Source organism: Vigna umbellata, chromosome 10 (assembly GCF_029865625.1).
Source record: "Vigna umbellata cultivar VRB3 chromosome 10, Vumbellata_1.0, whole genome shotgun sequence".
Lineage (NCBI taxonomy): Eukaryota > Viridiplantae > Streptophyta > Magnoliopsida > Fabales > Fabaceae > Vigna > Vigna umbellata.
In genome coordinates this window covers 12,869,302-12,882,455 of record NC_142174.1, presented here as the reverse complement: position 1 = coordinate 12,882,455, position 13,154 = coordinate 12,869,302, and the positions used below count along the sequence as shown (strand labels likewise).

The following is a 13,154-nucleotide window of genomic DNA, read 5'->3' as shown; positions in this document are numbered from 1 at the left end:
GACAAAACGAAAAGAGAATAGAGATAGAGAATATAAGAGAGGGGAGAATTTCTCTTAAAGTAACTCGAACGTGTTTTTAGAGCAAAAAGTAGATAAAATTGAATCCCATGGCACAAGTAGAAGAGAGAGATGAAATCAGAAAACTACGCGAAACTGAGGCGCATTGGACTGAATTGCCGGGAGGATCTCCCAGCGGCAGGGCTCGAGGTCCTCGGAGACGGGGCAGTAGCCGGCGAGTGTGACGTTGTCGTTGGAAGCGGCGACGGAGCCGAACTCGAAAACCGACAGGGTGGCATTGGGTGGTCGAGGAACCTCGACGGCGCCGTTCATGCCCTGGACCTCAGCAAGGGGTTTGGTTGTGTCTACGGCGTTGGATGTGGGAATTGAAGAGGATGACTTTGGTTGGGAGTTGGGTTGGGATTGGGGTTTATTCTCCTTTCGCCACCACAGTAAACCCATGCTTTGTTTTTGTTTTTGGCTAAGGTTGTCTTCGTTCCTTCTGTGCTGTCTTATATTATGCCTTCTCCTTCATTTCGCAACCTAATTAGGGATTGCACCGTTTGATTACGCATACGTCTCTTTTTACCTCATTAAAAATTATATATTAACATCACTTTTTTTACACAAATTTGACACAGATATACTTTTTTATAATTTTTATATAGTTTTTTTTATAATTATTTTAAAGCTGTTGAGGTGAAAAATAGAAAATTAAAAAATAAGACATCGACTTTTGAATTTTTATTTTTACCTTTTTTTTTCCTTTTCCTACTTTTCCAACAAGAGCCTCCATCGTCATCACACAGATTATCTTCTCCAGTTCTCTCATTTCACTTTCCCTCACCATCTTCTTCTACCTCCATACACACAGAAACACAGAGGCGGAGTAGGGGATCTAGCCCTAGCCCCCTTCGCCACATATCAGTCACCGCCTCCACGCCATTTGCCTGAGCCTTCTCCGGTTGCTCATTCTTTACTAAATTGCGGATAAATTTAGATAAAGGAACGTCTTATTAGATTAGATATGATCATGTATTGATTTTTGACACTTCTTTCATCATTTAATCAGTTTAAGATTTATGTTATCTGAAGTATGAGCAGTGCCGTGGATGAAAGTAAATTAATTAAATGAAATTTTTATTTATTTCTTTCTTTCTCTTGATAAAAAAATGATTTATTATTCTTTCAAGAAAACTATATTAAAAAAATAAAAATATTACTATGCATATTATGCTAATGGATCACAACTCCCCCTTTGCAGACGGAGAAAAACTGCCACGTTCTCCTTGATCCCACGGAGAAGGATCTGCCACGGGAACGCAACACGTTCAACATCATCTTGATGTAGATGGAACACTCTGTGACTCTGATCCACTCCAAAAGATACAACTTGGTGGCTGTCAGATTGGTTTTAATGGAGCTGTTCCTATAACGGAGGAATTTTTTGTTGAAACAACGGTTCATTGTCAGATACAAAACATGTAGAAACAACCGTTGATTGTCAGATACGAAACATAACCTTCCCGCAGATAAATTATAATTGCCTTTTATTTTTTCTGACATGAAGGCTCATCAGAATTTGGCCCATCAAACTCCTTGCTAAATGTTTTTATCCAGAAATTCCAACTTTTCGGCAGCAGGCTTGTCAAATTCTTCTAAAGCTGCCCACAACTTTGGATCCTCATAATCCTTAATCAGAAAAGCAGGCTTTGCTTTCATCAGTAAATCCTCTGGGTTTCGTGTAGCTATGCCAATAACAGGCATACCAGCTGCCACTCCAGCTATAATCCCTGAAAAAGAATCCTATTACAGAAAAATAGAAAGTATGTCAAAAGCAGGTCTAGAACAAATTCTTGTTTAGTCAGACATCACAAAAATGCAGACCTCAAATACAAATGCATGATCCTTCGATGCCTTCAGAACTTCAAGAGCTTTCAAGTAAGGGTCGGGATGAGGTTTACCACGATCACATTCATCACCAATAATAAGAACATCAAAGAAGTCCGAGAGACCAAGTTTTGAGATCATGAGTTCTGCATTTTCTCTTGGAGAATTGGTAACTGCAGCTCTCTTCAGACCACGGTTTTCAACCCATGTCCTCACTTTATCAAGGCCTTTCACAGGCTTCAGTTGCTCTCTTGCCAATCTGGATAGTCCATAAGAGATTTATCTTCTAAACCTTCAAATGAAGCACATGGAGGAAGGGTATACAGATAGATAGATAGATAGAGAGAGAGAGAGAGAGCAGGGTTTACCTCCGGAACATGGCTTCCTTATCTTCTACAAACTTCAAACCTTGTTCCAGATCCTCTGGAAAGGCAACTGAGGCAGCATCAACGTTGATCTTGCCAGAAAATTTTTCAACAAAAAATTCCTCCGTTATAGGAACACCTCCATTAAAACCAATCTGACAGCCACCAATGTTCGTATCAGTTTACTAATAGCTATTGATCGTGTGCTTGGTGATGGTGGTTTGCAAATACCACAAACGGAGTATTGCAACAAAATAACTAATATTGTTTTCTCAATGTTTTCCATTGAGAATTTTGTACTAAGAAAAGAAGCAGTACCTTTAGGAGCATTTCACGCAAAGCTTCATAGTGGAGTGGATCAGAGTCACATAGTGTTCCATCTACATCAAAGAGCACAGCTTCAAGTGGAGAAAGTCCGGTGAGAGAACTCATGCTGCTGGTACCACACGAAGGTAATGAGAGACCAGTTCAGCAAAATGATCAGGCTGCGTACTTAATTTTCTTTTTATATCACAAAGCAAGCCACAAACTAACTATTCCAAAGCTTGAATTGTTGCATACTGCCATCTGAAGGCTTATATATTTGACATGCACCCTCATTCTTGATCCCTTTTGAGTTAGAACAAAGACAATATATTGCAGAGCCACATTTTCTGAAATTTAGCTTCTATTTGGAAGAATCACGATAACAAGTATCCAACATGTTATGATAGCTTCGATATTCAAAAAGCTTAAACTAATGGGGTGAAGGCACAAAATGGATTTTATATCTTAAAATGCAAAGATCATCTCATTTACAAGTATGCAGGTCCCTCTGCAGAGCTTCATTGTTAAACTAGAAGACAGCAATGTCAAAATGAGGACAAGAATTCGAAATATCTATTAAGAAATGCACTTTAAACTTAATCTTTGAAAAATGAGATTTGGACTTATTTATAATGTCTCACTTCCAACAATATCATACATATTTACGGTGCAAAATCCAACTTCATCTTCCCTTCTTCTACATGTTTTTAATCACAACCAGAAAATATAATAAAATAAAATAAAAATCCACAATTTTGCTTGAAAACAAACAGGGTGTGGGTAGTGGAGTCCACAGAATAAGAAAGGGGCATACAACCTCAAATCTCAAGGTGTTGGAAAAAGTAGATAAAGGTTCAATTTTTAATGAACACCACATCAATGAAACTTTGTTAAAGTGTTACCAATGGAAGAGATTAACAGAGTAAATGCGAAATAAATTGATGGGACAAGATTGAATAAGAGAAGCTATTGTATTATCAAACAAAATTCAGTAAGAAAAGCTATTATACGTTGCAAGTGATGGAAGGAAGCACCTTGGGAGGCAATGCAAAGAAGAAGGCTTGGTGAATATTTGCCAAGGGAAGTTTCGTAGATGCAGAAAAAGAGAAGAAGCATGGGACATGTACTGTATTATGGTGTTTCACGTCTTTCAAAAGGCAGAGATAAATCACTTAATTTATTTATTTTCTCACATATGTCATGAAATTGTGTCCGTCAAATTATTCTCTCAAATCATTTAAATAACAAAACTTATCTTCAGATTATCTATCATCGATAAATTTAATCTTTTAAATAAGAATGACCAATCAAATCCATTTCTGAAGTAAATAAAATAAGATGTATTTAATCATATTATAAACTATCAATCAATTTATTTCAATAGTAAATAATAATATAAAAAAATTGATCTCTAATTGTAAATGTTGATTGTACTTTTTTTTATCTCAAATTGTATGTTTATATATACTATTTCGGTGTTGGGAGTGGAGTTTGTGAGACCGAGACACTAACCTTTAACTTGTGTTTTCTGCTTGTACGTTCCAGCTTAGATAAATTAGTTAGGAGGAGAAATATCTGCAAAAGGCACTCCGCTCAAGTTTGGAACGGTTTTATCAAATGGTATATATTTTATTATCATAGATCAAAGTGTCTTTACCTGGGCATTAACCCTATATTTATAGGGCTTATAGCAATCAAGTTCGTTAATTCATATTTGATATAACAATAAATCTAATAATATTTGCTAATATACCAGCTAATTGTCCATTAATATCATATTCTTGTATAATATGACTTTTCAATCACTCATAAAAAAACATATATTCGCATTTAATATGACCATTAAACGTATTAATTGGTCATTAATGATATTTATCTTTTGTTTGTCTGACCGCAGATCGGTTGCATGTTTTGGCTCCGGATTCTCCTTAGCAGACCGATCACGAGGTATAATACATCTACCAATTTGTTTATTATGATCATGTAGGATAAGAATTAGATATATTTTGTTACTTTCTTTTTCATCTAAAAGGAGTAGAATTTTTTTTAGGAAGACACCTTAGCATCTTTTCTTCTCTTTTGTATGATTTTAGTGTTTAGAAAAAAACAAGGGAGAAAATTAGTTTTTTTTAAAAAAAAAATTCTATTCACAATAGATGATGTTATTGTGTTTTTTTTGATAGAGTAAAGTTAGAGAAAACATATATAATTTAATTTAATTTTTTTAAAAAATTACATTATTTTTTTTTTTGTTTATTTTATTCTTTTTATTTTAGGTGTGAGTATTTTTCCTCTCTTACCCAACAACTTCGATAACTATTTTAGTAATTTACTAATTTCAATGACCTATTATAATTTTTAAAACTAAATGAAGTTGTCTATATTCAATTGTGACTTAGAGTCTCAGAGATGCAATTAAGTTTATTATACTCGATTTTTATTTCTTGAACAGTGGTTGTGCATATGATTCAAGTAAGACTGTGTCATAGTAAAGAATATCCCTAAATTAGCTTTTTAAAAATAATTTGTATATTTTAATTTCTTTTAACTCCTTCCATTCGAAATTAAAAATAAAAGTGAGATAAAAATTCTTATAAAAATTGAAGAAAAATTTAAAAGAAAAATTTTAGAATATTTTTAAATGAATTTTTAATATGAATTTATTATCATTACGATTAGAATCCTAACCTCTTGGTTAACATATGCAACCATTACAATTTTTATTATCCAATGTTAACTATTAAAATAAAGTAAGCAATTAAGCTGTACAAAAACATGTATTCTTCACTAGAAGCCTTTACTCAAGTTTTTTTTTTCTGAACCTGCAAAAACATAAATTATATTAACACAAAATATAAAAGAAAATCACATTAGTTGTGGCTTTGTTGGGCGAGTTTCTACTTGTTTTAATAAAAATCCAATTAAAAATATCTAAATTTACGAGAGATTGATAATTTAATTACGCTAATTTTGTTTTAGATGAAAAGACAGGTGCAAGATAATATTCAATAATGAGAAAATTCAATTAAAAAATATAAAGTTTTTAATATTTAATAGAATGGTTTTTTAATAAAAGTATCTAAATTTACAATAAACTTGAAATTTATTTAAGCTAGTATTTATTCTTCATCTTACTATAAATTATGAGTTATTTGAACGATTTGATTTTGTTGAGCATAAAGTACAGTACTCTTACAATGTTCTTAGTAATTCAAACTGAAGGAGCCCTACCAGCCTTTTCAAGTTCATACAAAGCATCCCAGAATTTGTGATTCTTATAATTCTTAATGACAAATGCAGGTTTTGCTTCCATCAAAAGATCAAATGGTGCCTTAAAATCCAAAGAAATGACAGGCATCCCAGCTGCAACTCCAGCTTTGACCCCTGGAAAAGAACCCTGCGACAACAAATAAACTTTTTAATATCAAATGTTTTTTTAACAACTTTTTTACGTAGTTTCGTTTCAATTATATGAACCAATAAAACAGTGACATATAATCTTTTGTTAAAAAATGTTGTTAAGGTATGATGGTCCAAGAGTTTATTCTTGAACAAGACATTACAAAAGGGAAAAAGACTCTTTAACAACTTTTTTTTACAATAACTTATATGATAGTTTGTGATTGGATAGTTTCAAATATACAAACCAATAAATAATGATACATAATAATTTATTGATGTTAAAAAAAGTTGTTAAAATATGATGTTCCTTACAAAAGTGCAGACCTCAAATACTAACGAGTGATCCTTTGACGCCTTGAGAGCTTCAAGAGCTTTCAGGTAGGGTTCTGGATGAGGCTTGCCATGTTCACATTCGTCTTTAGTAATAACAGCATCAAAGAAATCTAAGAGGCCAAGTTTGGAGATAATGAACTCTGCATGTGCTCTTGAAGCATTGGTAACTGCAGCTCTCTTAAACTTACGTCTTTCAATCCATCTTCTCATTCTTCCAAAGCCTTCCTTAGTCCACACATGTGTAACCTCTCTGGACAATCCATCAGAGAATTATGAATTATCTTCTATAGCTTCAAAATTATGAATTATCCATCAGAGAGGAATGTAAACGAAAGCAAGCATTTCTTACTTCCGGAACTGGGCTTCCTCATCTTCCATAAACTTTAAACGTCGTGGCAGATCATCAGGAAAGAGAGACAAGGCTATTTCATCTTTGGTTTTGCCAACAACAATGTCATAAAGGAATTCTTTAGTTACCGTATCAGCATTGAAACCCATCTGACAACCGCAGAAGATTCTATTAGTTTTTTAATAGCCATAGATCACGAGCTTAGTTATGCTGATTTGTAAAGACTGAACGGAATATTGCAAAAAAGAAAAGCCTTTTTCAGTATTTTGAACTTAAAAAAACTTTTCTACTAAGAAAAGACACACGACCTCTTGAAGCATGTTCCTCAAGACAAAGGTATGAACCTGAAGGGATTCACATATAGTTCCATCTAGTTCAAAGAGCACTGCTTCAAGAGGAGCAAGTTTGGTGAGAGAACTCTGGCTGCGGGTACAAGAAGATAGTAATAATGAGTGACAAGTACAGCTACGAATATACTCATACTAAAATTGTTAGGTAAACTTTAAAAGGGCCCACTTGTTGAATAAGGAAGCTAATGTTCCCTACTTTGTAAAGTTGAGGATTTTGGGGAAAGTGTTTTTCCTTGTCTGCTGAAGTACCGAAACTCTGCACCAATGTTTTTTGGAGTTTAGCTCCTTTATTGGTTATAAAAGAGAGTAAGGTGTGCAAAGAAAACCACCACCACCGAGAAAGAAATAAGCAAAGGTGCAGTAGAGAAAGAAAGGTTTGTGAGTGTGTGAAAAAAAGAGAAAGAGGAGTGTGGTGTGTGTAGGGTGAAATTCCAGAGAAGTAAAGAGTGGGAGTGTATGTTATTGTGTTAAGTTATTGTGAGTTGTGATGATTGTGTGCACCACTGTGAGAGTAAAGAGTGATTGTTGTATTTCTGAAAGCTTTTATTTTAAATAAAAGTATATTTGGTACCAACAAAAATTTCTACCGTGAAGTATGACAGATACCCAGTAACCAACTACACCAAAAGCATAAGCTATTGGGTATATATATCTAACGTGTTCCGGCAAGAGTCCTTTTAAATTAAAATATAGATAATACACAGATGTACCTTCCATTATGTACAAACTTAACTAGGACACAATTATAGAAGAATCAAGATAAAAAAATCGAGTTTTGGAACTTGGACACAATTATAGAGGCTTTAATACCAAGATATTACAGGTTTTTATGTCTAACAATACAAACCATATCTCATTTATAAGTATACGAGCCCCTCAAACAGCTGGTCAGTTAAACAAGAAAACAGTATTGTAATGACTAAGAAATCGACAAATCACCCACGATGCATTCTGTGGTTGGGGTATTGGATGCTTATTCACATAGCTGCAGCAGTAAATGCATGTTGTAAACCGCGTTACCAACCAACCACAATCACGAATAGCCGTTTCCAAAAACCGTATCAAAAAGAAGATTCATCGAAAAGACACAGACATTAATGAAATATGAGTCTAATCATAGAAGAGATTTACACCATTTTCTCTTCAAAACCTTAAACAATAAATTGATGATCTTTCATAATCTTTATACCGTATTTTACTTTCTTATTTTTATTCAACATAAGACTTAGAGTCGTAATTAGATTCCTAACACACCATTCACACAGCCACGTGAATAAGTAACAAGGCCACCAATTCAGCGCAGAGAGAGGTACCTTAGCACCGTTTAATATCAGAAGAGTACTTGGGGCAGTTGACACCTAGGACGTGAATGATAATACCAAGATTCATGTTCTTCACTCAAAAGGCTCAAATTTTCGGAAAAAACACTCTTCGTTTTAACTTTCAAGTTGAGAAAGGTAAATCTAACAGGAAATCTAGTATGGATGAAAAATTCAAACTCCTACACTCCCCTTCGTTCTCCATTGATCTTTATCTCAACCAGAAAAAGAAAAAAACACAAATCCATCCATCCATTAATAAAATGTTTTTTATTTGTAAGAAACTATTGATCCATGTAAAGCACCACTGAAGTTCGAGTAACAAGTACTAATGACAGAATGATGGATGAGTGACCCAAAAACCAAATACCCCTAGGTTTCCGAAACGTGCCCTTGACATACAGAAACATAGAAAATGGAAAACTTTTACCAACCATTGCAGATACGTGTAAAGAAAAGGCAGAACCCAGTGTCTCTGAAAATTGAAATTGCTCAGTATTATAAAAAAATGGATACCTACTTTGACCAATACGCAGAAGAAGTCATTATTGTTACTGAATGCAGAGAAAGAAGAGGAAGATAGCTGTGTTAGAGAGAAAACAGAAACGTCAACAATTTCAATAGAAATAACATGTTAATGGAGTCGAATCTGCAGAACACCATCAAAAAAATGGTAAATGCAGGAAGGAAAGATAATTTTTTATACTAATTTAGAAAAATATATTTAATCTTTAATAAATTTGATGAAAGGTGACCCCAATTTTTGGGAAAGGGAAGAAGGAATTTGCTTCGTCTTTTGTGTACCAGTCAAAAGTGAGTGGTTAGGCTTTTCCAATAGGCAAAACACTATTTTTTTATGCTGGGGCGGTTTAAGCGCGGAGACACAACATAATATCTTAATTCAATTGCATAAGATTATTATTATTTTATTTTAACCTTCATAGAAGTAGCAGAATTTGATAGATGAGAATATTAACGTGTGCTTGTGAAAATTGTTTGGATTTTAGCTTCAATCCTTTGTCGGATTACCACGAAGCTAATTTGCCACTGCAAACACCAAAAAAAACATTTTTCTGGATTTAGCCTCATACTGTGATGACGTACTTTGTTGAACACGGTCTCTCAGTGTGTGGGTGGTTGGCAGACGTGATGGATTTGACGACCACAGACCTCCATTATCTTTCCCATAAGGTCGACAAGGACTTTGTCCATGTGTTAGTAAGTTGTTCCAATGTTCTTCAATTTAAGAGACATGACTTTGTAATCCTTTCTATTATTGAATGCAGTTTGACTTTCCTACCCGAGCTTTCATTTCCTTTGAGCCACGGGTTTGGCCGTGGAAAGATGGATAAGTGGTGACATAGGAAAATTGGGTCAATGCCTGACATGTTAGCCAAGCACCAGGCAAGTAGGTCTGCATTCTGCTGAATCTGTTCTTGGACCAACCTTAGTGACTTGGGAAGGACATTGTAGGACGAGTTTGCATCAACTATGAGGTATCGTACTGTCACGGTTCGATAGGCATCCGATGTTTCGAAGGTTGTCAACAGCTCTATGTACCATTTTGTATGAACTTGTTCATCGGCAAACCCGAGAAAAGGTTCTGGGTAAGGTTGAATCTGGGTGGTGGAAACGTCCAACTTTGTAAAAGCATGCTAGAAAAGTACATCAGTCGAGCTTCCGTGATCGATGATAATCTTGTGGACTCGCCAATTGGCAATGATTACTGTGACGACTGACCATCGGGTCGTCTTGATTTGTGTCATTCAAAAAGAAATCTTCATCGGAGAATGTTATGGCTCATCGAGTTAATGCTTCTTTGATACCTTTTCTGTGCAGTCCGAGAGCTCCCTCCCTTTACAAACCCTCTAGCAATTGTGTGGATACTACCCCTTGCTTGGACAGGATTAGGTTGGACAATCTGGCTTCGAATGACTGGCTGCTATATTACGGTTTGCAAACCGAGCTCTAAACGTCGTACCATTCTAGGGCCGGTCTTGTTTGGGGCGCGATTCCTGGCAGTAGCAAATGGAAGTTCAACAGCATGAAGCTCTACAACGAAGAAGTTCGGCAGCATGGAAGCTCGGTAGCACGGAAGCTAGATATCACGGAAACTCTGATAGCATGAAAGTTCGGCAGCACGAAAACTCGACAGCAGGGAGCTCTACAACATGGAGCTCGGCAGAATTTAGCTCGACGGCATGGAAACCCCTCAGCATGGCAACTCAGCGATGGAGCAAGATCGCCTCTCATGGAAGGGTTTGTTCAATGATTTGAATGTCACCCTCTTCATGTCTCTTCCCTTGGTTGAGCTCTGATGGTGAAGGTCCATGGCCATGCTTCCATCAGTTGAGATTCACGGCAGCCATGTTTCTAATTCAGTGGAATTCAATTGCAGGTAGGCAACAGCGATGTTTTGAAAGAATGCTCCAACATAGATTTGATATGTCAATAAACAGAAAACCAAAGTGACTTTGGAAAACATGATGCAGCTGTTAAAGAAGGTTAATTTCAGACAAAGGTCTTGTTCTCTTGACAATATTTCTTTAATTGACACAGGTAACTCCAAAGAACATGTCTTGTTCTAAAGGTTTTAGGAGTGCTTTTATTCTCTCACTTTATCATATACTGAGATAAAAAAATCCAAAAGAAAAGAGAATTTTGCTTTCTGAGATGTGGAAAATGAGTATTTTGCTTTTGTCCAACCCATATTTTAGTTGAGTAACTCTGTTAACTATTTATCACCATGATGCAGAGCACAAAATAAAAGTTAATAAAGGAAGGGAAGCACCACAAGGTATACTTGTCTACCTGTATCACCACAGGCAAGACAGAAATTAAAGGTTTTTGTGAGGTTAGAAAATTATTAAATGATGAAGGAATCATGTAATGCTGTTATATGTAGCATAAAGATTTTAATTAAACAAGTTTCACGGAATACAAGAATTTTTACGATTGAAGTAACAAAGAAGTCAACATATATATATATATATATATATACACACACACACACACACACACACACAACACACACACACACACACACACACACACACACACACACACACACACACACACACACACACACACACACACACACACACACACACCACCCACACACACACACACAAACACACACACACACACACCCCACACACAACACACACACACACACACACACACACACACACACACACACACCACACACACACACACACACACACACACACACACACACACACACACACACACACACACACACACACACACACACCACACACACACACACACAACACACACACACACACACACACACACACACACACACAACACACACACACACACACACACACACACACACACACACACACACACACACACACACACACCACACACACACCACACACACACACACACACACACACACACACACCACACACACACACACACAACACACACACACACACACACACACACACACACACAACACACACACACACAAAATGTTGCACGACATAGTAATTCTAAAAGTGCGTCAAATTTGTCATACATGATGATGCTGGTTTTTCCTAGATACTGAACATCCAAAAAAGATCATACTCCAAGAGCGGACAGTGACACCATTTTTACTTATTTCTTTTTTTTTTGTTTATACAAATTAAGTTCATATTCATCAATTTAATAGTTGAACTTTTATTATAATTATGAGTGCACAAAATAATGAAAGATTTACATTCACAGACAGATGTTTTATATCGATATCTTTTTTTTTTCGCAAATCCTCTTCGAATCAATGAATAAGACTTTCCTTTTTCAGTACATCAGAAACTGAACCCCTCATTGTATACACCATAGAGACAATCAAGTTGAATATAAAACTCTCTCCATCTAATATAATTGCATATTAAATTGGAGCAATCTAATATCAAATAAATCAATTTTACATTTTCAGAGATTTCTTTGGTAGTTTAACCAAAGAGCTGGAATCCCCGTGACAACTCCGGTGGAGCCATTACCGGCCACCGGCATCCCTGTTACCGCCGCAAATGGCATAGAATTGGAACTACATGAGGAACGTTCCGATACTTTCACCCTCACCGAAATATTTATAACCCCATTTCTCTTAACATTACCGTCCCACAACCTGTAGCTCAAGAAATGCAGCTGATTTTCTGGCACGTACCCTCCAATGAAATCAGAAACCGGTATTCGTGCAACGCCGACACTGTTAGAACCCGTCAACGATGACGACGACGTCGTTTTGGACTTCACCTCCACCGTTATGAACCTTGCATGCAACGGCACGTTCACCACAACCTTGTCATTCCACGAAGGGTAGCTTCCACCCTCTGAATCCACTTTCGTGACAGCACCTGCGTCGGTGCCGGCGTCGGAGTGAACCGTCACAAATGTGTATCCTTTTACGGGTTTTTTGTTCATTTGGAGATTCTCTGCGGATAAAACTGTTACTTCCACTGTTCTTGACATCGTGATTTATGATTCGTTGTTTAAACGATAAAATGTATGTACAAGATTTGTGATGAAGAGAAGGAAGAAGAAAAGAGTTAAATATTATGAAGTTTGGGAAACGTTGGAGAAAGAAGAGAGAAAGAAAGAGGTTGCTTCTTTTTAATGGTGAAGCACTTTCCTGTGCCTTTGAATATCAGCCGTTATTACAACCTACATAAGGACGTGTCTTACGAGGAAGTTTCAGTTGGACACAATTTTCAATCCTTTTATACAATTATAATATTACACGTTTTTATTTATTCTCTCTATTTACCGTTTTTAAGTTATTAAAGAAAATTTATAACGACCAAGACTTTATTGAAATTTATTAATT

General features: G+C 35.9%; 3 protein-coding genes and 1 pseudogene across 3 annotated transcripts; all 4 read right to left on the bottom strand.

Annotated features, from left to right (window-relative positions):
* Positions 1-28: 28 nt before the first annotated feature.
* Positions 29-556, bottom strand: LOC148191946 (uncharacterized). Its single transcript, XM_088101017.1, has one exon. The coding sequence runs from the start codon at positions 457-459 to the stop codon at positions 136-138; it is 324 nt and encodes a 107-aa protein (XP_087957143.1). The 5' UTR covers positions 460-556; the 3' UTR covers positions 29-135.
* A 267-nt stretch (positions 557-823) lies between these two features.
* Positions 824-3,685, bottom strand: LOC124823450 (haloacid dehalogenase-like hydrolase domain-containing protein Sgpp). The gene is made up of 5 exons (XM_088101016.1): positions 3,593-3,685; positions 2,571-2,685; positions 2,256-2,407; positions 1,885-2,146; positions 824-1,803 (listed from the first exon to the last, which is right to left on the bottom strand). The coding sequence occupies exons 1-5, from the start codon at positions 3,679-3,681 to the stop codon at positions 1,600-1,602; spliced, it is 822 nt and encodes a 273-aa protein (XP_087957142.1). The 5' UTR covers positions 3,682-3,685; the 3' UTR covers positions 824-1,599.
* Positions 3,686-5,682: 1,997 nt separating this feature from the next.
* On the bottom strand, positions 5,683-9,112 carry LOC124823500 (haloacid dehalogenase-like hydrolase domain-containing protein Sgpp). The gene is made up of 5 exons (XM_088100221.1): positions 8,832-9,112; positions 6,951-7,065; positions 6,643-6,791; positions 6,285-6,543; positions 5,683-5,955 (listed from the first exon to the last, which is right to left on the bottom strand). The coding sequence occupies exons 1-5, from the start codon at positions 8,855-8,857 to the stop codon at positions 5,770-5,772; spliced, it is 735 nt and encodes a 244-aa protein (XP_087956347.1). The 5' UTR covers positions 8,858-9,112; the 3' UTR covers positions 5,683-5,769.
* Positions 9,113-11,936: 2,824 nt separating this feature from the next.
* Positions 11,937-12,901, bottom strand: LOC124823459 (BON1-associated protein 2 pseudogene; annotated as a pseudogene).
* Between the last annotated feature and the right edge of the window lie 253 nt (positions 12,902-13,154).